A 21,537-nucleotide genomic window follows, 5' to 3' on the forward strand; every position below is an offset into this window, starting at 1 on the left:
CAGAAATTGACAGGTATTTGATTAGTCAGGGGGTCAAGGGTTATGGGGAGAAGGCCGGGGAGTAGGAGGGAGGATGGATCAGCTCATGATTTCACAGCAGGGCAGACGCGACGGGCCGGTTGGCCTACTTCTGCCCCTATTTCTTGAGATCTTGTGATGTGAGAAGATGGATTTACTTATGAGAACCAGCGAGGTTGACTCAGTTAACAATGTGAGACCTGTCTTCCACAGAGAATTTGTTCATTTTGGGAGTTACAGCCAATTAATCCATGTAGATTAGGAAAGAAGTGCAGGATCTTTGATTGTACACTCAAGATTAGTGAGCAAATTCCTTGGACTTCTCCTGGGACCAGAATCACGATCTGTGCCCACACCCTCTGTGACTGTCAAAGTCAACCAGGGTCCCCGAAGAACAGAGGGATGCAAGACTTGCTGTTTTTTTAATCTTGCACATTATCCACTGCATTATAAGACCCGCAGAGGACTCTCCCCAAGACGGCGGCGCCAGTGGTCGACAGCAGCTGCAAGAGATTGCAGACTCTGGGAAGCAGTGGACCGACGCATGGCACCAGAAACAGGGAGAACATCTTCCCCACCCTCTGTTTTTAAGAAGCAGAGATGACGACCTACAGGGACAGTGACCAAGGCAGCGGACCAGCAAGGGGCTCAGCGGCTGAGGGACCCACTCGCGTTGCAGGCTGCTGGAGACCGGCTCATGGGAACTAGGTATTGGAGCCGGAATTCGAGAGGGCGCTGAGGGCAAGAAGGGCTCCCGAAGGGGCCTCGGATGCTGAGGGCTTCCTGGTTGGGTCAGAAGTTTGGATCTGGAACTTGAGTTGCTGACGGATAGAACAGGAATCTGTGCAACTGCAGAGGTCGCAGGAGCGAATCCATGACACTCAGTGTCTGAAGGGACTATCTTTTGCTTCTCTTTCTCTCGTACTGTAAGGGGCACCGGGTGACACTAATGGTGACTGTCTGCCTGACAGCGACAGGCACAGGGCAATGTACGCGATATTACATGTTCTGTACTATCACATAACAATAAAGGAATCCTGGATCTTGAAGATGTAGGAGCAGGATTGGGCCATTTGGCCCCATCAAATCTGCCCCCACCATCTGATGCATGCCTGATTTTTCCTCTCCATTCAACTCTCCTGCCTTCTGCTCATAACCTTTGACACCTTTACTAATCAAGAGGTGGGGGAATGGGGAGAGAGGGTGGTGGTTGGCGAGGGAAAAGGTCCAGCACTTAAAGAATGAGCACTGCACCCCCACCAGGCTCTGTGAGGCAGCAGCTCCAGCCGCCACGACCATGCCATGCTGCCCGCTCTTGTGGCTGCAGGGTTTATGCCAGTTGAGGGAACCTGCTGACCTTGGCATAGACCTGAGTCAGAGCCGGGCCGAGTTTGTCAGGCTCCCCTCGGAGAATGATGGTCTCGGAACTGCTCTCGAGGGACGGCATTTCCACAGACACTCCCGTCATGTCCAGTATTTCCTGCAGGGTGTTCCCTTTCGGGCCAATGATGTACTTGTGTTGAGATTTCTTCACCTCGACCGATATTGTTGTGGTCTTGCGCTTCTGTTGAAGAGAAAGAGATACTGTTGAATGCTGGACCTAGTTAAGAAATAAAGCTGGAATTAAATAAAGAGGAATATGTCAGTCTTGTTTATTTTCTGACAATTTTCGGCTCTTTTCTTTGTGAGGAATTTGGAGAGATTCCAAGACTCTTGCAAATTGGAGGGTGCCCAGGCCTGCTGTAAGTTGTATCTTGGCCTGCTGTTCAATCACGTTGAAATAAAAATACTGGTTCAGTAGGGGAATAAAAAAAATCATTTGTAAAATTTGACTTGCGCAGTTTTAAATATAAAAAGCAGTTTCCCCACCATCCCTGTGGCACTGTGCCTCATCGGTCTGTGGGCTGAGAAGGATTGTGTAAATGTCTGCTGTGAGTCACTGGGCTGGTGCATCAGCTCTGAGCAACTCGGGCAGACAGGCACTGCAGTAGATGACAGCTGGCATCTCTTGGAGACATCAAGTTAGGATCTCTTCTGTGAGGATGTAAGAAACCATATTGGAGGTGGGGGGGTGGATGTACTTTAAATTTTTTAATTTAAACATGAACTTAAAACAGCCCATGGAAGCCAACTGGCCTGTAACACCCCCCCCCCCCACCCCATACAATTTGAAGGGTGGAAGGAAACTGGAGCACCCAGAGGAAACCCACAGTGAGAGCATATATAAACTCCTCGCAGACAGCGCGGGATTTGAACCGTTACGCTGACCGTGCTGCCCCACAGGTTATATGATAGAGGAAGGTGAGAGATGTGGAGAGACGGGTGGAGGGAGAGACCACTGGGAGAGGGTGTGAGAGACAAGAAATAATGGGAGCAGAAGAGACAGATGCAGTGGAACCAGGTTACCTAAATCTGCCATCTCCCGAAATAGTCCAGTGAATGTTTGCTCCCTCAATGACAAGGACGTGATAGGACCAGAACTTAACCCAGTGTTTCTCAACCAGGGTTCCCTGGAACCCTAGGGTTCTGCAAGAGGTCACTAGGGTTTCCGCGAAAAACAGTGATAAATAGGCCAATGCATCTTTGAGTAATTTTTGTTTAATTTTATATTTGTAATTTTACTTTACGTGGACGGCATATTGTTGGAAAATCCTTGGTTATTATAATAAAGGCTTCAACCTCTTATTATTTGAAATGAAAACCTCAGTGTGAGGTCTCAAACAAGGATGATTTTTTTTGTTGCATTGTCAATAAATTTGATAAAAAAAGGTCATATTTTGTTATCAGAAATTTTTTTACCACGTGAACTACGATAAAAATATAAGAGATAGATATTAATAATGGTATATAATAATTTTTATGCAAGGGTTCCATGAGACATGAAAACTATTTCAAGGGTTCCACAAGGGTAAAAAGGCTGAGAAATGCTGACTTAACCTAATAATCAGAGTGAGTTTCCAAGACTACTATTCATTAAACAATATTTATTTGTATATATGTATCTTGGTCCTGCAGGTGCCTCACTTGTCTGTATGTGTATTATAAAAACACAAGGCTGGAGAAACTCAGCTGGTCAAACAGCGAACTTCATACAGCAAAGATAAAGATGCATCACCAACATTTCAGGCTTGAGTCCTTCATCATGGTGTGAGCAAAATGTTGGCAGGTGCCCAAACAAAATGGCAGGGAGAGGAGCACGGTCCTGCAGGCAGGAGGTAATAAGAGGGAGGCCACAGCAGCGAATGGGGGAGGGGGGGGAACGGCTCTGAGAATGGAGAGGGAAGGGGTGGAGAGCTGGAGGAAGGAAGACAGAGAGAAGAGGGAGTGGACTTGCAGAAACCAGAGATCTGCTTAAATTTTGCTCCTGGGTGAAACAGGAACATCTGCAGATGCTGTGATTGTAGTAAAAACACACCAAAATGCCGGTTTTTTCAGCATCCATAGGATACAGATATTGCTGATGTTTCAGGCCTGAGCCCTTCTTCAATGAATAAGCAGAATTGGGCAGAAGTATAAAGTCTCAGAACACAAACAATGGGGGAGGAATACAAACCAACAAAAGGCTTCAATTGGATATAAGGGATGAGGTAAGAATTTATCATGTTTGTGCAAAAGGAGACAGAATGGAGAGAGCGCGAGCTGGGGAAGAAGTGAGGGAGTGGGGGGTTTAGCGAAAGTCAGAGAAGTCGATATTAATACCATCCAGTTGGAGGGTGCCCAGTCGAAAGATGAAGTGTTGTTTCTCCAATTTGCAGGTGGATTCATTCTGGCAGTGCATGAGACCATGGACAGACTCATCATGAAAGGAATGGGACGGGGAATTGAAATGGGGGTGGGGGGGGGAGCCACTGGGAGACCCGCACTATTGTGGTGGACAGAGCCGGAGGTGCTCAACAAAGTGATCTCCCAGTCTGACATAGATGAGACCACAATGGGACCCCTGCAGATTCACAAGTGAAATGTTTCTTCACTTGGAAGGTCATTTTGCTTATACCTTGATATATACCAGCCTCAAAACATTAGTTATGCATCTTTATCTTTGCTAAATAAAGTATGCTGCTGAGTTTTTCCAGCATTGTTTCTACTTCAATTACAGTGCATACAGACTTACAGGTTTTTACTGTATGTGTTAAGTCTGGGTGTGTGTCTGCGTGTTTTGCACCGAGGACCGGAGAATGCTGTTACATTGGGTTGTACTTGTGCAATCAGATGATAAATGAACTTAAAAGTCCAGTGTCACCAATCCCTCCTGTGAGTGAAAATGTGGCCCTTTAACAACTGCATCGGAAAGGCACATTGAGGCCCCAATTAAATGCAAGGCCCTCTCTTTCTGGTTCTCACCTTCTCCTCGTAGATCTTCCTGATGCGAATTGCCGCCTGGGCCACGGGTTCCTTCTCGCCGGTGATGAAGATCTCGTCCTTGCTGATGCTGGGTGGTGGGATATTGATGCGAGCGCCAGTCTCTTGCATGATCTCCTGGACCAACCTGTTGTAGGGCCCAGCAATGAAGGGATGGAAGACTTTCTCCAGGTTTATTCTCTCCACAGCCCGTTTGTCCTGAGGGGTGGGGTGGGATCAGAAAACCTTCGTTAAGGACAGTCTCTGCTCACTTCCTCCCCACAATCCTCATTACAAAGGTCTGTAGTCATAATAGGCAGCACGGTTAGCGTATTGCTGACCAGAGTTTGACTCCGACGCTGTCAGCATGGTGTTTCTCTGGGTGTTCTTGTGTTTGTATGCCTACATTTTTTAAAAATTTAAATGTTTGGCCCAACCTGTTGATACCGACTAAGCTAGCCTTCTGGGAGAGTTCCATTTGATTTGATTTGGTTTATTCAGCCCCTGCCTATCAACACACCCATCCAAATATCTTTTATATGTTATAATTGTACCCATGTCTGGAGCTTCCTCTGGCTGTTCATCGCACACATTTAAATTTAGACATACAGCACGGTTAGAGGCCCTCCCGCCCCACGAACCTGTGTTGCCCAATTACACCCAATTAACCTACCAACCACTATACATCTTTGGAACGTGGGAGGAAACCCACGCAGACACGAGGAGAATGTACAAACTCCTTACAGGCAGTGCGGGGTTTGGAGCTGGGTCGCTGGCACTGTAACTTTGGGGTAACCGCTATGCTAACCGTGGCCACCCCCCCCACCCCCAACCAAACGGTCTCACAGATTACTTCCCAGCCTGGCGGGCCTAATCTGTCCAGAAAGCGTCAGGGGAGCCATGAAACACGGCCCTTCCGACAGGGAGAGGTGTACCTGTTCTGCTGAGATGAGCAGGATCTCGTGCCGGGACTTCTCGATGCCCTCCTTCGTTCCTGTGATCTTGATCTGGTTGCTGGGGTCGTCCGGCCGGGGGATGTTGATTTTGGTCGCCGTTTTCAGCTCCAGTTCCTGCAGCTTCTCGCCGTTCTTGCCGATGACAAACCGATGGTGCTCCTTTGGAATGGTGACAGTAGCCGAAGCCTGCGGGGGGGCGGGGGAAAATCAAGAGACCGTTGAGGCAAAAAGGCGGCAGTTAAATCCTCTCCACACAACACAACTTGGTTCTGTGCTGTATGACTTGAGAACTGGCAATGACATTGTCTGTCATGCAAATTTCTGGACCCCTTATTTAAGGAAGGATACACTGGTATTGGAGACAGTCCAGAAACAAAATGGTGGTGCTGCTGGAGCTGCTGCATCGGCTGCACTGTGGCTGGAGCAACGCTCCTCAGCAAGGTTCTACCACCCAACTGCCTCTGTACAGGTTGGAATTGGCCTGATAGAGGAGCCAATGGTGGTTTATCTTAAAATCCTGCAAAAGCAGGATATGGGCCTACGATGGAGGTGCCTGTGTTCGGCAGTGGCCACAAGGGGTTGCAGCCTCTGGGACAGCAGTGGACCAGCTCAGGAAATGGGGAAACCACCACCCCCCACCCCATTTGGGAAGGAAGAGGAGAGGAAACGACCCGTGGGATGGTGATCATGGCGGCGGACCAGCGAGGGGCTCTGAGGCTGAAGAACACACCGACGGCGGGGCTGCTGGTGACTCGAGGCGAGGAACCCACACATGCTGCGGGTGACTGTGGTCAAAGGACACGTACCGGGCTGCGGAAGGGCTCGAGTCTGGTTGAAGGGGTGCCATGTATCTGAACTGAGATGCAAGAGGGTGCCGGGGGCACTGAAGAGTTCCTAATCGTGTCAGAGGTTCGGATCTGGAACTCGGGTGGCCGACGGTTTGGACTGGACTCCGTGAGGCTGCGGGACCGCTGGAGGTGAATCTACGGACACTCGGCGGACACTCGATGACTCTAGTGGGGGGGGGGGGGGGTGGGCTCTCTTTTGCTTCTCTTTCTCTGTAAGAGGCCCAGGCAATTTCAGCTCCTGGCTTAATGAAATTTCATGCAATATCACAGCTTCTGTTTTATTACATGACAACAAAAGAATTTTGAATTAGAAGAGATTCATTAAGCTGATTTCAGCATGTGGCTGAAATTGTTAGCCTCAGACACCCATGGTGGAGAGGTAAGGCAAACACTCATAATGGAGTGAAACCCAAAAGTTTGCAGTCGCTATGATTGCAGTAAACACAAAAAAGTGCTGGAGAAACTCAGCCATTTCGGCCCTGAGCCTTTCGTCAAGGTAATGCATCCTTGCCTCCTCTGGGCGCTGCTGAGTTCCTCCAGTTCTTTCGTGTATTTACAAATACTCATCATCTTTTCTCCCCCTACCCTAGAGTGAGTCTAAAATTAGGTGAGCGAGACACGAAAGTCTGCTGACGTCGTGACTGTAGTAAATCTGCTCCAAAATGCTGGAGGAACTCAGCCGGTCTCGCAGCGCCTGAGAAAAGCAAAGACATGTTGCTGACATTTCGGCCCTGTGCCAGAATTCCTTGGAGAAGGGCTCAGCCCCAAAATGTTGGCAATATATCTTTGCTTTTTACGGGTGCGGAAAATACCGGCTGAGTATGTCCAGCATTTCGGTGTGGTTTTACCAAAATTGGATGGCATAGGTTTAAGGTGAGAGGGGAAAGATTTGAAGGAACAACACTTGCTAAAAGTCCACAACAGTAACAGAGACCTCCTGGTAGCTCAGCATTTCAGCTCTCACATTCACATCTATCCTTGGCCTCGTGTACTATCCCACCATGACCACCTGCAAATTAGAGGAACACTCCAGTTCTCCCCCTTCCCTTCACCCAGTCATCCCGCCCCTTGATCGCTGCTGTCCCCTCCCACCTTTCTCCACCTATTGCCTCCTGCCTATGTGATACACCCCCCCACCCTGCTACTCTTTCGTTCGGACACCTGCCGACGTTATTCCACACCTTGGGCTCAAGCCTGAATTGTTGGTGACGTATTTTTACATTTACTGTTTAACCTGCTGAGTTTCTCCAGCATTGTGTGTTTTTACTTAAGATTTGAAAGGGGCCGGAAGGAAACATTTTTCACACGGGTACATGGAATGAGGTGCCGGAGGAAGTGGGGAACAATGTAACATTTAACCATTTGGACTCCGGCTATTTTTAACCTTTCTAAACCACCTGCACGATTTGGAACAGTGGGAGGAAACCGGAGCCCCTGGTTTGTAAGACAATTGGGCGGCAAAAAATTAATGATCCATTTTCACACTCAGCCCCGTTGCTGGGTCTTCTCCCCAAAACCTTTGATGCCCTGGCTAATGAAGAACCTATCAATCAATCTCTGCCTTAAATTCCAACCCTTTGCGTGTTTGAATGGAATTGAATTGTCTATTGCCGAGATACAGTGAAAAGCTTTGTTTGGCTTGCTCTCTGGGTCAGTCAAACCATACTGTTGCAACAGGTAGTTCAAAAATAAAACAGAATCGCAGGCTATAGGTGTAGATCAGAGCATCCACGTCTCTCAGGTAGGACGTGCACACCCACGTATGCACAGTGTCAAAGGTCGGGATCAAATCTGGGTCATTGGAGTTGTGTCAGGAGAAAAGGAGGAAGCTCCGGATTCTCAATAACTCCAGGATCACTCCGAGATGTCCTGGGTCTAACTTTAACCATCAGGATAAACAGTTACTATTTACCTTTTGTTTTAAAACCAATGCTTTAATCTCCTTAATGCCTGAATTAGATCACTAATCTATTCTATAAGGAAGATGTCAAATCCATTCAATCCACCTGTAGAATTTGACCCTTTGCTTCCCGGTTTCATTCACATAAACCTGCCCTATGTCCAATCTCACGTAAGTTTGGAGAATGATAATCATGGAGTTCAAGGTGGGAATGACATGGCTGATCGTACTTTCACATGGGATAGGTCTATTCCACCTCTCATTCCTCCACTATTTCCCTGTAATCATTTCTTTCTCATATGCCTCTCCACGTTCTTGTGTCTCGTACCATCCACCTTCACAACACTTACCCACTTTATCCTCCCCCCACTCCCATCAACAGAGCAGTTAGCGCAACGCCGTTACAGCACCAGCGACTGGGTCCGGAGTTCGAATCCCGCACAGTCTGTAAGGAGTTCTCCCCATGTCTGCGTGGGTTTTTCCCAGGGGCTCTGGTTTCCTCCCTCCCTCCCTCACATTCTTACACACTCACAGGCTTGCGCACCCACACACACATCGCTCACCCCCACCTCCACCAGAGGTTAGGATCCCACCCACATCACTGGAGCGGTGAGGGTGCAGAGAGCTGTGCGCACTGTGGAAGAGATGGAGATCAGTAGCAGAGTGTGAGCTTCCCCTGCGGTACCAGCGTGGGAGCGTGTCGAACCGCTGACCTGGGTCTGGAGCCGAGCCACGATTTCCTTCCTTGCCTTCATGACAGAGTCGAGTTTGCCAGTCACCATGATGGAGAGGCCCTGGTCCTTAGCCAGGGAAAGCTCAATGTGAGCTCCCGTTTTCTGCATGATGTCCAAGCACACCTTCGCCTCTTCACCCTCGCCGAACTGGCTGTTGTCTTTGTACCTTCGCTCCTCCAGAGGCACGTGAAACACCTAGGCAGAGGGGAGAGACACAATGCCTAAGAATGGGATGAAGCGAAACATAGGTTTACAGTGACTCTGGAGGGGGGGGGGGGGAGAGAGAGGGGATTTTCTTTAGGTTGGAAGGTTTGAATCTGTAATGCTCTGCTGCTTGAGAAAGGGTGCATGGTTAGCGTGATGCCGTTACAGCGCCAGCAACCGGGGTTCGAATCCGGCGCTGCGCATAAGGAGCTTGTTCGTTCTCCCCGTGTCTGTGTGAGCTTCCCCCAGGTGCTCCAGTTTCCTCCCACCCTTCAAAACGTACCAGGGGTTGTAGGATAATTGGGTGGCACGGGCTCGTGGGCCGGAAGGGCCTGTTACCGTGCTGTATCCAAGTCTAAATATGCCCTATGTCCAATCCCAAGAAGAGACCTTGACAACATTCAAGAAGCTTCGAGAGAAACGTAGGGGGTTATGTGCAAGTTCGGGTAGATAGAATTAAAAAGTCTGCTCTTGTTTTTCCTGGAGGGATAAGTACAATTGGTTAACATGAACCGGAAGCGCTGAAGAACCTTTTATGCCTCTCAGTCTCAATCGTGTAATATTACTGAACTACCATGTTCAGATTACGGGGGAGCAGTAGCAACTTGGTTTCGTTACCTACCTGGAAGCCAAAAATCAGCTCCACTGAACCAAAGACAGGAGATCACATCCTACCAGACTTTAAATTCATAATTAAATACATCTGCAATTAACAGACAAAATCTATCTGCTTCGTCAATCCTTCTGGCAAGGAGTTTTCCCATCTGCAGTACCACCAAGCATTGCAGCACAGAAACAGGCCCTCCCTCCGGCCCTTCTACTCTGATTCTAATAAAAACTCACAGAAATGGTGGAGGAACTCAGCCGGTCTTGCAGCGTCCAGAGGTGAAGATATATTAGCGACATTTCGGGCCTGAGTCTTTTTCAAGTTATAAGTAAAAAAAATAAAGACTGGAGAGAAAGAGAATGGTGGAAGAATCGGAGGGGACGAGTAGGAGTCCAGTCCAACAGGCAAATAGCCTTAATTGGATATGATAGGAGGAAAGGTGAGAATTGATTTTGGCTCCGTGAAAGGAGACAAAAGGAAGAGAGAGAGAGAGCGCACGCTGGGGGAAAACGCAACAGGGGGAAGAAGGGATGGTTTAACGGAAACCAGAGAAGTCGATATTAATGCCAACCAGTTGGAAGGTGCCCAGGCAGAAAATGAGGTGTTGTTCCTCCACTTTGCAGTCTGGCAGTGCACGAGACCATGGACAGACATGTCAGCAAGGGAACGGGGCGGGGAATTGAAATGGGAGGCCACTGAGATCCGTGCTATTACAGCGGAGAGATCCCAGATGCTCACCAAGAGATCTCCCAGTTTCTCCGATGTAGAAGTCTGCAGGGGTCATCTACTAAATCAGTAATCATTTCACTTGTGAATCTGCAGGGATCATCTCTTTCACTCCATACAATTATTCTGCTTAGTCCCACTGACCTGCATCCAGACCACATCCCTCCAATCCAAATTTTTCTTAAAGGTCAACATTGAGGCCACGTTAACCAAATTCAACAGGCAGCTTGTACCACACTCCCACCACTCTTTGTGTAAAGACATTCCCTTTAAATTTTTCCCCTTTCACCATCAACCTATGTCCTCTAGTTTTTAGCTCTCCTAACCTCGGAGGAAAAAGCCTGCTTGCATTCACTCTTTCCATCCCCCTCATAATTTTGCACACCTCCATCAAATCTCCCCTCATTCTTCTATGCTCCAGGGTTAAAAGACCTAGTAAAAACACAATGTTGGAGAAACTCAGCAGGTCAAACAGTGTACTTTATGGAGCAACGGTAAAGATACATAATCAACATTTCAGGCTTGAGCCCTTCATCAAGGTATGCTACATGGTCGTAGAGTTCGCGATTACAGGGATTACTGATGGGGAGCCGAAAGAGAGAATCCCACAGAATTCTCTTCGGAGAGCAAAGGAATTTTGCAGTAGACAGGAGTAACTCAGCAGGTCACACAGTGTGCTTTATATAGCAAAGATAAAGATACATAACGTTTAATTAAGACGCTTGTCTGATTTTTTTGCTTATACCTTGAAGAAGGGCTCAGGCCTGAAACGTTGGAAATATATCTCATCTCCTATGGATGCTGTGAGACTGGCTGAGATCCTCCAGTATTTCTGTGTGTTTTTACTGAAGAACCAGCCATACCCAGGTCACACTTCCGTCCACCTCCCAGACCACTGATGCACAAATGGAGAAGGGATATGAGTCACTAACAGGAATCTGTGCAATAATAAAACAGGTTTTCCCCATTGATTGTGGATTGTTTGTGTGAATCCTGCCAGATCAGCAGAGCTGATAGAACAAGATGTTCTGGAAGTGTCAGTCACAATGGTTTGGATAAATTACCTCTTTCAACTATACCCCTCCCCACTCCCCCACCCCAATAGCAACTCACAATTTCCAAACAGCTACAGATTTAGACATACAGCATGACAACAGGCCAATTTAGCCCACGAGTTTGTGCCGCCAAATTTACACCCCATTAACCTTCACCCCTGGAACATTTTGAATGGTAGGAGGAAACCGGAGCACCTGGGGAAAACCCACGCAGACACATGGAGAATGTACAAACTCCTTACAGACAGCAAGGGATTTAAACCCATGCCAGTCCCGATCACGGGCACTGTAAAGGCATGGCGCTAACCGCTCCACCCGGACTGGACTGAAATCAAAGTTTCCTTTTATTGTCATGTAATATACATTTGAGAATGTAAACAAAAATCACCATGAGCATAGCGCGGTGGCCCTAACAATAGGCGGAACAGAAGCAAAAGAGTCCCTTCAGAGACACTGAGTGTCTGTGGATTTGCCTCCAGCGCTCCTGCAACCTCTGCAGCCGCACAGACTCCTGTTCGATCTGTCGGCCACCCGAGCTCCAGACCCGAAGCACCGATGCAATCAGGAAGCCTTTGGGAGCCCTTCTTGCCCTCAGCGCCCTCTCGAGTCCCAGATCCGATACCTGGTTCCCACGCAGCCTGTCTGGATCCTTTGACAGCAAGACTCCAGCAGCCTGTGGCCTGCGTGGCCCCTTCAGCCGCTGAGCCCCTCGCTGGCCCGCTGCCACGGTCACCAGGCCCGCTGCCCACCTGCCCTCTCTTCGATAATAGCGACCCAGATCATACCATGATCTTCACTGGCAAATCTGCCGTGATTCCAGGGAAGAAATGAGGTGGATTTGATAGGTTGGCCTCCCTTTGACATCAGGAAGATCATATAAATGTAGAGCCCTATATTGCAGCCAAAATCTTGCTGGATTCCATTTCTGTCTTCTACTTACAAAAAAAAAAGACCGTTCTATCCTTCAAGGGCACGTGACTATCGTACTGAGAGGAAATCCTCCCTGATAACTGGGTGTTACATGACATGACCCATTATCGTGTTCCCCTTTCTTCCAAATTAGCTCCAGTCATTGTCAGACTCTGCATTGCATTGGATCCCTGTATTTCAGTTGGAAAATATCTCACATTCCAGCATTAGTCCATGATGTTGTGCTGACCTGTATGAACCTACTTAAATATCTAAACCAGTGGTTCTCAACCTTTTTCTTTCCACTCACATCCCACTTTAAGTCATCCTCAGTGCTGTGATTAGTAAGGGGTTGCTTAAGGTGGGATGTGGGTGGGAAGAAAAAGGATTGAAAACCACTGTTTTAATTGACTCGTTATGTGAACGGTTTCAGAGCTCCAAGGAAATGGGCCAATGGCAATTTTTCTCAAGCAAAATATTTCAGTTACAATTGGGTCTAGAGCAGTGATTCTCAACCTTCCCACCCACATCTCACTCTCAGCAACCCCTTATGAATCACAGAGCACCAATGACATAGGGATTACTTAAAGTGGTCTGTGAATGGAAAGAAAAAGGTTGAGAACCACTGGTCTACCCTGTAATCCTCTATTTTTCTTTCATCCATTTACCTGAGTCTCTTAAATGCCCATAATGTTCCATTCACCACCATTCCAGGCACCCAAAACTCTGTGTAAAAACAACTTGCGCCTGTTGTCTCCCTTAAACGTTCCTCCCCTCATACAGATGTTCTCTGGTGTTTGCTGGTTGCCCCTGGGAAACAGGCGCTGGCTGCCCACCCTGTCTATGCATCTCAATCTCTATTAAGTCTCGTCTCATCCTTCTACGCTCCAAAGAGAAAAGCCCTAGCTCTGCTCACCTTCCCTCATGAGACACGTTCGCATAACCAGGCAACATCATGATAAATCACTTCTGCACCCTCTCTGTAGCTTCCACATCCTCCCTGGAATGAGGCGACCAGAACTGAACACAATTCTCCAAATGAGGTCTAACCAGAGTTGCATGGCCCTTGAACTCAATTCCCCGACTAATGAAGATCAATGTACATAGTCAGGCAGTGCATAACAAATAGTGTCACTTTGTTCGCACTTTCTTTGTTTACATTTCTCTCTTTTGTATACCTATCTTTTCTAGAGTACACTTTTTTTTTGCACCGCCAGGCCCGCAGGAAAGAATCTCAGGGCTGTACGTATGTACTCTAACAATAAATCTGAACTTTGAACTGACGCTTAAAGTCAAAGGTAAACCTCGAAAGTCTGCAGACACCGTAGTTGAAGTAAAATCAAATTATTATAGCAAAGGTAAAAATACATAAGACATTTCGGGCTTGAGCCCTTGATACCTTGATGAAGGGCTCAAGACAGATGACGAGGTGGTGTTCCTGAATTGGTGGACCTTTTGTCTGTTGGTCTGTGCCCCTCCCCCTGTCCTTTCTTCGCTTCTCCCCAGTCTTTTAATTCAGGCACCTGCCTGCTTTTCACTCACATCTTGAAGGGTCCATGCCCAAAACGTCGGTAATATATCTACTTGCTGTGCACGCTGCGAGACCAGCTGAGTTCCTCCAGCACTTCTGTGTTTTTACTCCATTCAGAGTGTCTCCAGATCTTCGTGTGTTACTCCATAAAGTAAAAGTTGTTTAAAGGTGCACAGTTTGGCGGGAGAAACCTTTGGCTTTGGTGTGAGCTCAAATCCTATTTTAGAGACTCGAGCAGATAATGCAGTGAGGGAATGCCACGCTCTTAGAGATGCCTTTACTGGACTGCCTGATTGAAGCAGTTGAAGGGGTGGGTTAACTTTAAACATCCCCGCTCCCCTAATCAATTCTCATCTTTCCTGTCCTGCCCTCCTATATCAAGAAAATCTACATGGTTTAATCCAATTAATAAATTTTGACCCAATCTGAAATTTTTGTAAAACTTTAAACAAGTAATTCCATTCCAATCTGTTGGTTCCATTTGCTTTTGAGCATTACATGTCAAACTAATCAATTTTGCGATATTATCAGCAGAATATCCACTCTTAATAAATCCAGACTGATCTAAATGAACTAACTCAGCTAAATATTGATTTATTCTACAGGTACACAATCCTTTATCCAGAACCCTTGGGGGACAGTGTGTTCCGAATTTCGAACTTTTCCGGATTTCGGAAAGTCAGATTTAAGCCCACCCAAATTGTGCTGACCTATCCACCCCACCCCCTTCAAATCGCGCTGTCAGTCTCCCCCCCTCACCCGCCTGATGCGCTGCCGGTCTGCCTCCCTCACCCGCCCGACACGTGCTGCATTCACCCCCCCTCACCTGCCCAACTCATGCTCCCGGTCTTCCCCCCCCCCCCTCGCCCGCCCGACTTGCACTGCCAGTCTCCCCCTCACATGCCCGACTCGCGCTGCCAGTCTCCCCCCCCTTGCCTGCCCGACCAGCACTGCCAGTCTCCCCCCCCACCCATCTGACTCGCGCTGCCGGTCTCCTCCCCTCACCCGCCCGACTCGTGCTGCCAGTCTCTCCCCATTTGCCGGATTTTGGAGCTTTCCAGATTTTAGATGTCTGGATAAAGGATTGTATACCTGTATTTGCCAAAACTTTAGCTACAATTTTATAATCAACATTTAAAAATGATGTAGGTCTATAAAATTCCGGCTTTAATAAATTTTTATCTCTCTTAGGTATCACTGTAATCACAGCATTTGAAAAAGACTCAGGTAAAGAACAAGTTACAGTTGCCTGTTTTAATACTTCTATTAATAAAGGCATCAATAAATCTTTAAATTTTTGATAAATTCAGACGTAAATCCATCCTCTCCAGGAGATTTCCCATTTTGCATAGAATTTAAAATTAAAAAAGACTTAAATAGGTGCAATGATTTACCTATTACTTTAATACGTAGGGTGAATTGGATTTAAATGAATATTTTTCCAAGGGTTCAGTATCTTTTTCAATTTATTCCTTGTTTCGTACCTCAAAAAAATTTTAAGGACTTAATTTAGTTATATGAAAACTTTTACGGAAAGGGAAGATGAATAGGGTACCTTTGGAAAAATTGACTTGGAAATTTGAATTAGGAGGCTTACAACTTGCTCATTTTCAAAATTATTATAAAGCAGCACAATCGAAATTTATTAATGCAATGTTTGATACAACTATATCTCTTTTTTTGGAGTGACCTTCTCCTATGCAGGTTTCTTACCCGGGCTGGAGGGGTCTGCCTCCCCTCTTAGGTCAGTCCATACTGCCCGGACCGGGGCCAAGGCCGCCGCTGCTTTCCCTGTGCCCGGACCGGGGCCACCGCCTCCAACTCTCTGCCCGGTCCGGGGCCTCCGCCTGCCTCACTCGATCGAGACCGAGACCGAGGCCGAGGCCGAGGCCGAGGCCGGGGCCGGGGCCGATATAAAACCTACGACCCAAGGACCTCGCTGCCACGTCCCAGCTTGCTTGGCCACGGCACACTAACCATGGGTGTAAAGGGTGGGCCCAGTACTGCGCGCACTGCACTCCACCTAAAAGCTCCTTTGCGCAGGCCTGAGGACAGGTCCACGTCCTCCCCCTCCACGTCCTCCCCCTCCACGTCCTCCCCCTCCACGTCCTCCCCCTCCACGTCCTCCCCCTCCACGTCCTCCCCCTCCACGTCCTCCCCCTCCACGTCCTCCCCCTCCACGTCCTCCCCCTCCACGTCCTCCCCCTCCACGTCCTCCCCCTCCACGTCCTCCCCCTCCACGTCCTCCCCCTCCACGTCCTCCCCCTCCACGTCCTCCCCCTCCACGTCCTCCCCCTCCACGTCCTCCCCCTCCACGTCCTCCCCCTCCACGTCCTCCCCCTCCACGTCCTCCCCCTCCACGTCCTCCCCCTCCACGTCCTCCCCCTCCACGTCCTCCCCCTCCACGTCCTCCCCCTCCACGTCCTCCCCCTCCACGTCCTCCCCCTCCACGTCCTCCCCCTCCACGTCCTCCCCCTCCACGTCCTCCCCCTCCACGTCCTCCCCCTCCACGTCCTCCCCCTCCACGTCCTCCCCCTCCACGTCCTCCCCCTCCACGTCCTCCCCCTCCACGTCCTCCCCCTCCACGTCCTCCCCCTCCACGTCCTCCCCCTCCACGTCCTCCCCCTCCACGTCCTCCCCCTCCACGTCCTCCCCCTCCACGTCCTCCCCCTCCACGTCCTCCCCCTCCACGTCCTCCCCCTCCACGTCCTCCCCCTCCACGTCCTCCCCCTCCACGTCCTCCCCCTCCACGTCCTCCCCCTCCACGTCCTCCCCCTCCACGTCCTCCCCCTCCACGTCCTCCCCCTCCACGTCCTCCCCCTCCACGTCCTCCCCCTCCACGTCCTCCCCCTCCACGTCCTCCCCCTCCACGTCCTCCCCCTCCACGTCCTCCCCCTCCACGTCCTCCCCCTCCACGTCCTCCCCCTCCACGTCCTCCCCCTCCACGTCCTCCCCCTCCACGTCCTCCCCCTCCACGTCCTCCCCCTCCACGTCCTCCCCCTCCACGTCCTCCCCCCTCCACGTCCTCCCCCTCCACGGCAAAAGACGCTCACAAACTCAAGCTAGCATGCTGGAACATCAGAACCATGCTAGACAAGGCTGACAGCCACCGACCTGAATGTCGGTCTGCCCTCATTGCACATGAACTCCTCAGACTTGACATCGACATAGCCGATCTCAGTGAAGTCCACCTGGCAGATGTAGGCAGCCTCCAAGAACGCGGCGCAGGCTACACACTCTACTGGTCTGGCAAGCCTATGGATGAACGACGCCTATCTGGTGTAGGCTTCATGGTCAAGAACTCCATTGCCTCCAAACTCGAAAACCTTCCGACAGGCCACTCGGACCGGATCATGTCCATGCGACTCCCCCTTCAAAACAAGCGTCGCATCACCCTCATCAGTGTCTATGCTCCAACCCTCCAGGCGGAACCAGCAGAAAAGGATAAGTTCTACACTGACCTGCGCAACCTCATTCAACGCACCCCTACAGCCGACAAGGTTGTCATCCTTGGCGACTTCAACGCTCGCTTCGGCAAAGACTCAGAAACCTGGCCAGGAATCCTGGACAAGCATGGTGTCGGCAAGTGCAACGACAATGGGCGCCTCCTGTTGGAGCTCTGCGCAGAACAGTGGCTTGTCATTACAAACACCCTTTTTCAGCAGAGGGACAGCCTGAAGACCACCTGGATGCATCCCCGATCCAAACACTGGCACCTCCTGGACTACGTCCTGGTGTGTGAAAGAGACAAACGAGATGTGCTCCACACCAGGGTCATTCCCAGCACGGAATGCCACACCGACCACCGGATGGTTCGCTGCAAGCTCAGCCTTCACTTCAAGCCAAAGCCCAGGAACAGTAAAGCCCCCAGAAAGAGGTTCAATGTTGGAAACCTACAGTCAGATGAAGTGAGAGGAAACTTCCAGCCAAACCTCAAAGCAAAGCTCGACGATGCAATCCGCCTCACGGACTCGTCCCCTGAAACCCTCTGGGATCAGCTGAAGACTACCATACTGCAATCCACTGAAGAGGTACTGGGCTTCTCCTCCAGGAAAAACAAGGACTGGTTCGACGAAAACAGCCAGGAAATCCAGGAGCTTCTGGCAAAGAAGCGAGCTGCCCACCAGGCTCACCTTACAAAGCTGTCCTGTCCAGAGAAGAAACAACCCTTCTGTCGCGCATGCAGCCATCTTCAGCGCAAACTCCGGGAGATCCAAAATGAGTGGTGGACTAGCCTCGCCAAGCGAACCCAGCTCAGCGCGGACATTGGCGACTTCAGGGGTTTCTATGAGGCTCTAAAGGCTGTGTACGGCCCCTCACCCCAAGTCCAAAGCCCGCTGCGCAGCTCAGACGGCAAAGTCCTCCTCAGCGACAAGATCTCCATCCTCAACCGATGGTCAGAACACTTCCAATCTCTTTTCAGTGCCAATTGCTCAGTTCAAGATTCCGCCCTGCTCCAGCTCCCTCAACAGCCCCTAAGGCTAGAGATGGATGAGGTCCTCACCCAGGATGAGACATATAAGGCAATTGAACAACTGAAAAGTGGCAAAGCAGCAGGTATGGATGGAATCCCCCCCAGAGGTCTGGAAGGCTGGCGGCAAAACTCTGCACGTCAAACTGCATGAGTTTTTCAAGCTTTGTTGGGACCAAGGAAAACTGCCTCAGGACCTTCGTGATGCCATCATCATCACCCTGTACAAAAACAAAGGCGAGAAATCAGACTGCTCAAACTACAGGGGAATCACGCTGCTCTCCATTGCAGGCAAAATCTTCGATAGGATTCTCCTAAATAGAATAATACCTAGTGTCGCCGAGAATATTCTCCCAGAATCACAGTGCGTCTTTCGCGCAAACAGAGGAACTACTGACATGGTCTTTGCCCTCAGACAGCTCCAAGAAAAGTGCAGAGAACAAAACAAAGGACTCTACATCACCTTTGTTGACCTCACCAAAGCCTTCGACACCGTGAGCAGGAAAGGGCTTTGGCAAATACTAGAGCGCATCGGATGCCCCCCAAAGTTCCTCAACATGGTTATCCAACTGCACGAAAACCAACAAGGTCGGGTCAGATACAGCAATGAGCACTCTGAACCCTTCTCCATTAACAATGGCGTGAAGCAAGGCTGTGTTCTTGCACCAACCCTCTTTTCAATCTTCTTCAGCATGATGCTGAACCAAGCCATGAAAGACCTCAACAATGAAGACGCTGTTTACATCCGGTACCGCACGGATGGCAGTCTTCAATCTGAGGCTCCTGCAAGCTCACACCAAGACGCAAGAGAAACTTGTCCGTGAACTATTCTTTGCAGATGATGCCGCTTTAGTTGCCCATTCAGAGCCAGCTCTTCAGCGCTTGATGTCCTGTTTTGCGGAAACCGCCAAAATGTTTGGCCTGGAAGTTAGCCTGAAGAAAACTGAGGTCCTCCATCAGCCAGCTCCCCACCATGACTACCAGCCCCCCCACATCTCCATCGGGCACACAAAACTCAAAACGGTCAACCAGTTTACCTATCTCGGCTGCACCATTTCATCAGATGCAAGGATCGACAACGGGATAGACAACAGACTCGCCAAGGCAAATAGCGCCTTTGGAAGATGACACAAAAGACTCTGGAAAAACAACCAACTGAAAAACATCACAAAGATAAGCGTATACAGAGCCGTTGTCATACCCACACTCCTGTTCGGCTCCGAATCATGGGTCCTCTACCGGCATCACCTACGGCTCCTAGAACGCTTCCACCAGCATTGTCTCCGCTCCATCCTCAACATTCATTGGAGCGACTTCATCCCTAACATCGAAGTACTCGAGATGGCAGAGGCCGACAGCATCGAATCCACGCTGCTGAATATCCAGCTGCGCTGGGTGTCTCACGTCACTAGAATGGAGGACCATCGCCTTCCCAAGATCGTGTTATATGGCGAGCTCTCCACTGGCCACCGTGACAGAGGTGCACCAAAGAAGAGGTACAAGGACTGCCGAAATAAATCTCTTGGTGCCTGCCACATTGACCACCGCCAGTGGGCTGATATCGCCTCAAACCGTACATCTTGGCGCCTCACAGTTCGGCGGGCAGCAACCTCCTTTGAAGAAGACTGCAGAGCCCACCTCACTGACAAAAGACAAAGGAGGAAAAACCCAACACCCAGCCCCAACCAACCAATTTTCCCCTGCAACCGTGTCTGCCTGTCCCGCATCGGAATTGTCAGCCACAAACGAGCCTGCAGCTGACGTGGACATTTACCCCCTCCATAAATCTTCGTCCACGAAGCCAAGCCAAAGTAAAGTAATCTTCTCTTTGGGCTAAAATAGAGTTAAATAAAATTAATGAGGTTTATGGGAGAAATTATTTCTCACCAATTTTAAAACATTTAATTGAAATATGGAATAAAATTGATCATCAAGATAGATGAGAAAGGGAAGATTTCAGTGAAAATGCCTTTATATTCAGAATAAACTTTTCTCTTTTACCGTGGATAACCAGTTTTTGAGAATTTGGATTTAAATGGGGATTTAAAAAGTTGAAGATTGTTTTGAAGCAGGAAGATTTTTGTCTTTTAATTGTATGAAGGAGAAGTTTCAAATCCCTTCAAATACTTTTTTTTGTTATTATCAGGTTAAAAAATTTTGTCGGAACAATTAGGGGGTAAATTTATTTCTGAGATGTACACAGTATAACAAAATAAAATGCCGAAATTAAATGTTCATAAATCAAGAATGAAATGGGAACAGGATTTGAATAGATAGATGAAAATATTTGGAGAAATTTGTGTAAAGATAATATGGCCAAGGTTCTAAATGTACATTATAGGTAGGTACAGTATAATTTTTTTACATCAATTATATTTAACTGAGGAGGAGTCACGTGATGGAGTAGTGGCCGGTAGGGGGAACTTCAGCCCTCTCCAGAAAAGTTAGAAAAAGCAAAGGCACAAACTTTAAAACCAAAACAAAGTGAAAGTAAAAGTGTGAAGAAAATGGCAGCGAAGAAAGAAAAACCAAAAACAACGGGAAGAAAAGAAGAAGGAAAGACATCGGAAGAAGAAGGTGAAGCCTTACCTGTCCGAAGAGGCCCGCCGCGGAGAGAGAGGCCCGCTCCCACAGGTCAGTGGAGGTCCCGGGCTCGGGACTACAAAAATGGCTCGCAGAGCCGAGTAAAAGGGCGCAACCGCGCATACGCGACTCCTCGCGCATGAAAAAAAACACACTGACGGGAGGGGGGAACAGCTGCGGAGTCGATCTCCATAGCTGAGAGAGACACCTGCAGCACAGCAGCAGGTGCAGAACACAGACAATAACGACAACAAGAAAGAAGAGGGTAAAAAGAAAACAAGGAAACAACAGATGGTCAACCCAGAGGAAGAAGAACAGAAAGAAGTGGAAGAAGAAGAGAAAAGCAAGACAATGGATGTAGCTTTTTTTTTTAAAGAATATATGGAATCAGTGAAAGAATGGCAATTACAAGAATTTGATGAGATAAAAAGAAGAATTAAGAATGCAGAAGAAAGAATGAATAAAATGGAAGTGGCCATATCAGAATTGGCAAAAAGAGTGGAAAATATGGAAAAACGAGAAACATTTGTAGATATGGAAGTAAAAGACTTAAAAGAGAAATTAGAAGAATCTAATAAAAAAGCTAAAGAAGCACAGGAGCTGTTAGCTCAGAAGATAGATATGATAGAAAACTATAATAGAAGAAATAATATAAAG

The 21,537-nt window shown here is 48.7% G+C and overlaps 1 protein-coding gene across 5 annotated transcripts in view; it reads right to left on the reverse strand.

The window, feature by feature from the left end:
* The window catches only part of LOC138754895 (vigilin-like), a 107,853-nt gene that overhangs the window by 44,677 nt on the left and 41,639 nt on the right, over positions 1-21,537 (reverse strand). For all 5 annotated transcript variants that reach the window (XM_069919852.1, XM_069919856.1, XM_069919851.1 and 2 more), the window contains exons 5-8: positions 8,774-8,989; positions 5,292-5,498; positions 4,360-4,575; positions 1,376-1,582 (exon numbers count right to left, since the gene is read on the reverse strand). In XM_069919852.1, the coding sequence (XP_069775953.1) occupies positions 1,376-1,582; positions 4,360-4,575; positions 5,292-5,498; positions 8,774-8,989 (846 nt within the window). The remainder of the gene's footprint in view (positions 1-1,375; positions 1,583-4,359; positions 4,576-5,291; positions 5,499-8,773; positions 8,990-21,537) is intronic.

The sequence above is a fragment of the Narcine bancroftii genome, chromosome 2, assembly GCF_036971445.1.
Source record: "Narcine bancroftii isolate sNarBan1 chromosome 2, sNarBan1.hap1, whole genome shotgun sequence".
Lineage (NCBI taxonomy): Eukaryota > Metazoa > Chordata > Chondrichthyes > Torpediniformes > Narcinidae > Narcine > Narcine bancroftii.